Source organism: Sinocyclocheilus anshuiensis, unplaced genomic scaffold (genome assembly GCF_001515605.1).
Source record: "Sinocyclocheilus anshuiensis isolate Anshui unplaced genomic scaffold, SAMN03320099.WGS_v1.1 scaffold838, whole genome shotgun sequence".
Lineage (NCBI taxonomy): Eukaryota > Metazoa > Chordata > Actinopteri > Cypriniformes > Cyprinidae > Sinocyclocheilus > Sinocyclocheilus anshuiensis.
Genome location: NW_015539915.1, coordinates 1989079 through 1998468, shown reverse-complemented (window position 1 = coordinate 1998468; position 9390 = coordinate 1989079). Strand labels below are relative to the sequence as shown.

The 9390-nt window shown below is 36.7% G+C and overlaps 1 protein-coding gene across 2 annotated transcripts in view; it reads right to left on the bottom strand.

Moving 5' to 3' along the window:
- Positions 1 to 4305: 4305 nt before the first annotated feature.
- Positions 4306 to 9390, bottom strand: part of slc20a1b (solute carrier family 20 member 1b) — a 16657-nt gene continuing 11572 nt past the window's right edge. The window contains exons 6-10 of one of the 2 annotated variants that reach the window (XM_016483513.1): positions 7618 to 7842; positions 6975 to 7524; positions 6686 to 6871; positions 6500 to 6584; positions 4306 to 6238 (exon numbers count right to left, since the gene is read on the bottom strand). In XM_016483513.1, coding sequence (XP_016338999.1) covers positions 6083 to 6238; positions 6500 to 6584; positions 6686 to 6871; positions 6975 to 7524; positions 7618 to 7842 — 1202 coding nt within the window. In that variant the 3' untranslated portion in view covers positions 4306 to 6082. The remainder of the gene's footprint in view (positions 6239 to 6499; positions 6585 to 6685; positions 6872 to 6974; positions 7525 to 7617; positions 7843 to 9390) is intronic. The other variant, XM_016483515.1, reaches the window with a different exon arrangement.

Genomic DNA, 9390 nt, shown 5'->3' with positions numbered 1-9390 from the left:
CTCTCTCTCTCTCTCTCTCTCTCTCTCTCTCTCTCTCTCTCTCTCTCTCTCTCATGCCAGTTTTGAACAAAAATGTCTCTTATTTGTTTAATTCGAATAAAACTATATCATTATTTTATATTGTTATATTTTTATTAATATTATTATATGATGTTTGTTATTTTTGTTGAACAGGAAAATATATATATAATATATACACACATTTCTGTCACTTGTTATTTTTAAATTACTATAAAACTACATTATTACATTTTTATTAATATTATTATATGATGTTTATATTATTAACCCTCTATAAAATGAAAAATTATTCATACATATTACTTTTTTCTTTCTTTTTTTCTATTTATAGTTTTTTTTTTTTTTTACCGTTTGTTTTTTATTAACTATTAATCTTTATTCAATTTTCTTTTCATTACTTATTTTATTTTCAGGGAAATTTAAAACAGCGCACATAGCATAATACATCACACCCGTGACATGCTTTTGCATCTTTTAATTGAATTGAATTTTATTTTATTTTAGTACATTTATTTATTTACATTTATTTAAATATGTAAATTATTTTCTAAAAATGTTTAAATATATATTGCATTTTTATTCTTAGTTTTGACAGTTTATTTTTTATTAACTATTATTATTTATTCAATTTTATTTTCATTTATTTTCAGGGAAATTTAAAACAAAGTACACATAGCATAATACATTACACCCGTAACATGTTTTTGCAACTTTTAATTTAATATCATTTTATTTTAGTTCTGCTTTGACAGCTTATTAGCTGTCAAAGTTTAATAGCTCTTAAGCAGTGCATGTTTCCATTTGTTTTGTTTTGGAATGATAGTTAACATACATTTTTAATGAAGACAAATCATTAATAACCATTTAATTCATCCTCGATTAGTAATAGATGGCCAAATAGCCAGCATTTTATGCATTATCTGCTTGTGGAGTAATATAAAATCTGTATATGACAGAAATTAAATGATACTTGTACATTTTTGTGTTTGTAGTGATTTCAGCATCTCTGCAATGTGATGAAAGGACTAAATTGCCAGAAGAGAGAGGTAACACTGTTTCCAGCTTGATTTGCATATTATTACAGTCAAAGATTTAGGAAAAAAGACAACATCTGTCCTCTGTTTTGTCTGACCTCAGCGTTTGAAGAGAACAGCATGACTCCACAAACAGGTGGGTCATTATTTCTCGTGCCAGCCTGCTTTGCTCTGCGTAACTTCTGCTGGTTCTGGAGGTCACTGACATGACTCTCTGATATGACTTATCACGGACAGATGCTTATATTGTAACTGTACGCTCAGATTCTCACAAGCTGACGTCATTTCATATCTGTTTCCTCAGATGGGTCGGAGTATGAGGCTGCTCATGTGAAAGGTAAATGTGAAGCAAATCAAAATGTGCGTTAAGGGCCATTTGCTCACACTCAATATGCTCTGACTCGCTGACAGGATAAATAGGAACGACATATATGAGTGAGAAAAGTCTTGTTTTGTTATCATCTGAATCATCTGAACCCTAACAGATGGAGAGACAAAGGCAGTGACAGACATTACAGGTAAAGAGAATGACTTTCAAAACGTTATTTTCATATACATTCAGTACAGAACATAATCGATCATACAAATATATATAGATGATAGATAGATAGATAGATAGATAGATAGATAGATAGTATTATTAAACATTAAATACTGAATTGCATTTGATGAATATAAATATATATATTACAGAGGAGGAAGATGATGAAGACTCAGAAGGTAAGAAGTCTCTGTCTCATTTATCTCCCTTTTGTTGCTCAAGATCATTGTTGAAAAACATTGATTCATATTTGTGGTCATGAACTGATTTTTACAGAGCAAAAATTGCTTGAGAAGGAAGATAGTGATGGTAAGATGACACATATCTGTTACCTGTCATAAAGTTCGAGTATAGCATAGAGCAAATGATATGCATTTAGCATTATAATTGGTAAATTATTATAATTAATAATTGTTTTTAATTTGTCTGTTTTTAGGCTACTCTCTGAATAACCCTATAGATGGTGAGAGAGAGGCGCTAACAGATGCTACAGGTAAAGACAAAGATATTTTCCAGGACTTTATTTTCTAGGAAGATACACATTCACACTCAAATAGAGTCTGAACATTAATTTCTAAATAATTAGTGAAACTGTTCATTGTCCAGCGTTAAGATGTCAAGCTATATATTACATGATCTGTTTTATTTTGTGTTAATGTTATATGATGTTTACAATGTTTTGTACAAAATGTAGGAAAAAAGTTTTTGGTGAAGTTATCAAATTTCATATCACAACTGTTGAAAGGCCATGACATCTTTGGTGAAACGGGGCGGGGGGATGCAAACATTTCATGTGTTTAAAAACTAGTATTTAATTTTTATTTTTATTTTTTTGGAAACAAAGTGTTGTTGTACTGAGCCACATGTGACGAATTTTCTGCGTCTCTTACGCAATGTTTGCTTTGACGTAGGAGCGAACACCGGAAGTGACGCGCCCATAGGTAGGTGTACCTCGGTGTGATTCCATTCATCACCACGCGAGGGCAACAGTCCGTCACTCACAATGCAGCCTGGCCTTTGAAAGCAGATCATGTGAACTGACTATGATTTTGTTTATTCAGATTCAGACTCTGAGGACGACAGTAAGTAAATTCATTTAAATGACAGTATAGTGCAAAGACACCAGGACAATGTTTCCTTTGTGTTATTTGATTTCTATGATTATCTCAGACAATATTAATATAGTATAAGGTGGTTAGTCTTTATACAGTGGTTATACTGTATGTATATTGCTGTAGTATTTCCCTGACTTATGTAAAGTTATGTAACACATGTCTCTTATTGCACAGCCTCTCAACAGAACACAGGTAAACGCTTCACATTACATTATTTGTATCCATAATTAAAGAGGAAAACAGTTAGTAGTCTAAGATGCGTCCTTTCATTAAAATTCAATGATTTTTGTTCACGTGTGTGGTGTTTCTCTTGAAATTTAATGGCTGACTTTTTGACTCCTGCAATTATAATAGCATTTTGATGATTGACCACATATTTTATATAGTCTCCTTGTTTCCAGTCCTTAACTTTTGTGTTTTGTTCTTCTCTAGAACACAGTGAGCAGGTTGAAGAGAATGTGAAAAGTTCTGGTAAGTTGTTAATCCAGCAAATGAAATCAAGAAATGTAAAAATAAATAAATAAATAAAACAGTGTTGGGGACTGAATCTTAGAAGATGCCAATTGTATTAAAAATAAATTCAAATTATATATATATAATTGTCATTAAAAAAAAAAACTTTAAAAAGAAAAATAAATTGAAATTACAATTTGTAATTTATATTAATGTGACCTTTCTTTCTAGAGGATTTCGGTGATGAAGAATATGATGTATATTACAATTCTTAAGACCGTGTGAAGCAGCTGTCTTAAGACCGTGTGAAGCAGCTGTGTGGAATCCATGTAACATCTTTATTAAAACCTAAATGCATTGTTTTATAAAGCATATTGCAAAAATTCTAACCAACTGTATGTACCACCTGGACAAAAACATGCATGGTGACCTTTCACACAATTTGTGATGGCTGTTTTTTTTCCCCCAAATAAAGACTGTAAACACTGGCGGGTGTCCAGCATTCATATTAATGCCAGGCTGCAGGTGGGTGTAATAACAGATGATTACGTGGCTTCTTAGAGGCAACAGTCTTGAGTAGCAGATGTAGGTAGTGTTAGAACATATCTAGGACGGTTATCCAGGCCAGCGCCGTCTACAGTCCTTGGGTGCTCATTTGAGCTTTATTTATATCATCTGCATTGTCCCATCTTATTTTTGGACCAAAGATGCATCATTGCCTGTCCCCAAGTCCCACAACCTGATGAGGACAAGCTGTTTTACTGCATATAGAAAATGACTCTTAAACTTGCTTTTTGTCATTTTTGAGGGAAATGTTGATAGTTTTGTTGCTAAATGCATGTCTCGTCTGATACGATCATTATTTTAATGGCCAAAATATAAATATGTAGTGTTTTGCCTGATTTTAAACCAGAAATACAATTAAAATTAAATTGAACTTGAAATTAGGCATCTAATAACATATATACATATATATATCAATATATATGATACTGTAGAAATATATATTTTGATTTAACATATATATATATATATATATATACATATATATGAAACAAAATTTTAGAATTATAACATTATTATAGAATTTCTTAAGAAAGAACAAGAAATATTTCTTCTTTTGAAAATCAATAGACAAAGAGAAAAGACATTTATTCTTTCATCCCCAAAGCCCAGTGGACAACAAAACGCTCCACCTTTTTCTCTTTGGTTTAAAAAAACAAAACAAAACAAAACAAAAACCCGGAAAGAGAAACATCCTTAAGGCAACTACAGCAACTATGTAAGGTCTAAATGTGTTAAGTTATAACCAAATCACAGCAGTGCAGATGGAGCTACTGCTGCCTTCAGTCCAAACCATCATTTAACACCACTGTCCCACACCTATCTATTAAATAGGGCAAGTCATTTGTGTTGCTGTAGGGGTTACAATAGCAACCCTTTGTAAAATATATACATATACTGTGTTTGTATTGGTATACATTCCTCAGAAGAACTACTGAAGCAGGTCTGAGAAGGCTGGAGCAGATGAGTTACACCATCCGTCAAGTTTTACAGGAACGCCAATGGTCTCAAATCCAACGCAAGGAAACTTCACTCCATTGAGTTTAATTCACTGTTTCTGATGTCAAGCATCACAGCAAAGCATTACTGTAATACTCAAGGGAAGAGGTTCATCGGGGTTATATTTCTTGACTAAAAACAAATGATTGCCGAATTCATTTTGGCAGGGGAATATTTTTAATAATTAACTTGTTATCTTTCCTGCCCTGGAGTAACCCTGACCAGTATTACACTGGTAAAACGAGAGTTTGGGTATCCTAGTAACACTTCACCTGTATGCAACAACAGCGACCCTTGGTGACCAAGCACAATGGGCCCTTAATCCACCGTATGGAGTTCAATTGTCTACAGCAAACATTTGGGGATGCGTTGCATTTACGGGAGTCGCCAAGAGCATACTAACTACAGCAGAGCGCTTCTGTGCTTTAAGAAAAAGCATGAATCTTTGCATTAGCTGCGGAGATGTTTAACTGCATCTCCAAGCACAGGTTGGTCAGTTATAGTTGTTATTCGACGCTGGGCAAAGCAGAGCTAATATTAACAGCTCAATTACAGTGGTGACATTCTGCAAACCATTGAAGAAAAGACGACTAAAAGAATGATAACAGAACAACTGTTTAGTTTACCAAGAGGCCTGTTTTGTAGTGTAACCTACAAAAAAAACTAAAAGACACCAGGTAAAGGACACTGAAATTGTATTAAGGAACATGATGTGAGCAACCAACTAACTTTGCTAATCAACCCTCACAAGACTCTCCTAAATATGTGGGTGTCATAAGGCTCTATTTGAGTTTAGTTAGGCCTGCTTGAGAAAAAGTGGAAAATTAACATACTGAATGCATAAGAGAAGGAAAATGCAGCTCAATTCCTCTTCCCCGAATTCTTCGCACCAAAACACCGCTTCTCTAAGGAACTCAAATTATGAAAGTAATGAAAAATGCATGTCAAATGAAGGCTAATACTGCATTGTAATTGTTCATTTACCTTAAAAAAAAAAAACTATAGTTCTGTACATAATTACATAAAAAAACAAAAACAAGGTGATCTAACATATGTACAAGAGGGAATTTAAATGGAAACCATTTTAGTTTTGAAGACATTTTCTTCTCTCGCCTATGGCATGTGACCTGGTGCAATGCACACAAATCATCAATACAGGCTAAAAATAATGCAGCCAAGAATCACAGGCTCTATCGAAAGGGGCCTTTTTCATCCCCACTCATCACGAGGATGACGAAGGGGGGAAAGGTAGAGAGAGACGGTTGAGATATGCCCTCCACCTCTCTCTGGGGATCCTGGTTGCAGGTTGCGGCTCCTCATGAGCAGAGAGGGAGGCAGAGCAGATTTTCAAGGCCTCACAGAATGACGTAGGTGAACAGGGCCATGATGGCCGCGCTGATAAGGCCAGAAATGGGCACAGTGACAAACCAGGCCATAAAGATGTTTCTGAACAGTCGCCAGTCCACAGCCTTCCTGGAGCGCAGCCAACCGACAGCCACCACTGACCCGACCTGAAAGCCAAAAAAAAAAAAAAAAAAAAAAAAACAGGTTGGTGGATTTTGATGTGAAGACAACGGGATGGAATTTATCACTGGTGTTCTAGAATACAAACTCTTATTTTGGTTTAAAATGGTTTGAAGTTAAAATGCTCCCCTGAAACCAAAAAAAAAAAAAAAAAAAAAAGATACACCCTCAACAACAAGCTTCATTCAAATAGCCTCCATCTAGGACTTGATTTGCATTGGTTTGTTTTGCATACAGGCCCATCTTACCTTACAGTGAGTGGTGGAAACTGGAAGACCAATGTTGGAAGCAACCACAACAGTGACGGCTGAGGCGAGCTCGATGCTGAAACCACTGAAATTAAACAAAGCATTGTTTAGGGAAGTCTGCCAGTTGGGAGGTTGTGTTCTGCACAGCAGGTGCTGTCTGATGTGACAACATGGCTGTGTTTATACCTAGACGGGGTGATGGGGGTCAGGTCCTTGCCCATGGTTTGGATGACTCTACGGCCCCAGACCCACAAACCGACACAGATGCCCAATCCTCCATACAGCAGCAACCAGATTGGAGTTGGTGCATGTGATATAACGGACCCACTCTCATAGACCAGCCACAGGGCAACCAGGGGACCAATTGCGTTACTGAAAGCAAAAGAGAACTAGTTAAATTGCTTGAAGTGCTTAAGATTATAATGCATTCTTAAATCTAATTTGACCACCGTGCAGTTCATTGCATTTGCATTACCTGACATCATTTCCTCCATGAGCAAAGGAACCAAAACAGGCGGTGAGAATTTGCAGGAACTGGAAGAGCATTGACACTTCAGGTCTGTCAGCATCAGCTCTATCCTCGTCCAAAGAACTACGGCTGCTCCCAGCATCATCATTGGCAATCTCCAAAGCAACCTCACCATCACCGAGACCTTCAGGTTCACCATTCTCCGCCACTGCGTTGCAGTAACTCGTGTAGCTGTCCATGCGGATGCGCTTCCTCTCATGGGCACTGGCGTTTTCCTTGTCTCCATCTTCGGAAGCACGGAAGTCAGCTTCTTTGGGCTTGAAGTCTCCGTGCATACCGATGATGGCCATGGTGTAGGAGGTGTAGCTGTTGTTGCGGCGGATGGGCCGGTCGCCACCCTCCCCCATGCAGTCTCCCACTTTTGCCAGATGGAGTTTGTGCAGCAGGTCCTTGTAGAGGCCGGAGTCCTTGTGAACTGTGTGGTACTGAGAGTAACCATTGCTAGGAATGTGAGTGGGGCCGGTGGTGAAATGAACATGGGCAGTCTTCGGAGCTGCTAGAAACAGAATCAAGTTACATGATCGATCTTCGACAAAAACAGTAAACGTACGTCATGATTGACATGACATGTGAGGCCCTACAGACTCACCACTGCCCGTCTCTGACTCTTTACAGTCCTTCTGATCTGCGTCATCTGAATCTCCGATGTCAAAGGTGACCCTGCGCTCCTCAGAAAGAGGAGGGGCCGAGGGGGTGATAGAGGGCATGGCACTGGACTCCTCAGGGACAGGTTTCAGGATGGGACTGTGAGCTTCATGCAGCTCCCTCTTCTCCATCAGAGGACTCTCAGTGGGACTGGAAGACTTTACTTCACCTGTATATCAAATAAGATAGATGGTCAGCTCCAAACTTGCTAGCAAATTTAAAAAAGGTAACAGACAAGTACCTTAAATTTGCAGATAACGCAGAAATAAACATCTATTTAATTAATTTATATTATAATACAGGGGCTTTCAATCTTTTAGTTGCCACAGACCCCCAAATATGATCATCCTCATATACTGAATGAACACACAAAATATTTATAAAAGACTGTTTTCATTACATTTTTCTACTCACTATTTTTGTATTCATTAATTAACTTCTTATTTATATACTTTTATCCATTTGAATTCAATTTTATTGTTTTGTTTTTTTCTAAACCCCCCCCAAGCAATCCATTTGAACCCATTTTAATATTTATTATAATAAACATGTATACCATTAAACTTGTACCCATCAATATTTAAAAATATGAAATTTGCTAAAAACAGCTAAAAATGAAGCTTAGAAGTTTCCCTATCATTTAATTTAACGTATGGGTCAATTGTTTAATTGACTGCATAAATTTACTATTTTTCAAATAATTGTATTAACATTAAATTGAGAACCCTAACTGGCTGAGTAAGGGTGAATCTGATCAATCATTTGTGATAAGTACAAAGGCGGGTAAGCACTTTACTCACTGGCAGTTCATATGGCCATCACATGCTCGATTCTATAAACTTTGAGGCAAATTCTGTTTGCTTAAATTGTCACTATAACCCTACATTTCAAGGACAGCCTGACATAACTTGGACCATCGTCCACTGATCTGCTCATAGGTGTCAAAGCACATGCATTCTGTTTTAAAGGGGTGGTTGACTTTTTTTTTTATTGCGTTTATGGGGTGCAGTCTAACATGTTAAAGTGTTAGTTCACCCAAAAATGAAAATTAGCCCATAAATTACTCACCCTGAAGTCATCCTAGGTGTATATGACTTTCTTCTTTCAGACGAATCCAGTTGGAGTTATATTAAAAATTGTCTTTGATCTTTCAAGCTGTTTAATGCCACTCAGCGGGTGTTGCATGCATCAGTCCAAAAGAAGTTAAATAAAAAGCGCCCATCCATTAAAAAAAAATTTAAAAAGTGTCTCACGCGGCTCCGGGGGGTGAACAAAAGCCTCCTATAGCGAATCAATGCGTTTTTGTAAGAAAAATATCCATATTCAAAGTGTAATAATCACTTTAATGTAGCTTGCACCATCAAAACAAAACAACGGTCAAGGATTAGAAGTACAAAACGAGGATTTGTAAAGAATGTCGGAGGATTTCGATATAAGCCAAGAGGAGACTGGTTTTCCTTTGCTAAAGAAAAGAAACTTTGATTCCTTTGCTCCTGTTAACAAACGTTGGTGGTTTTCACGAGACTCACTGGCACATGCATAGCGCTGACCTCATACGTCATCAGCCCGGAGCTGCTTCGGTGTACAACTGTTGGAGCAAGCTAGATTAAAGTGATTATTACGTTTTGAATATAGATATTTTTCTTACCAAAACACGTCGATTCGCTACAGGAGGCCTTTGTTCACCCCCCGGAGCCGTGTGAGACACTTTTTTTTA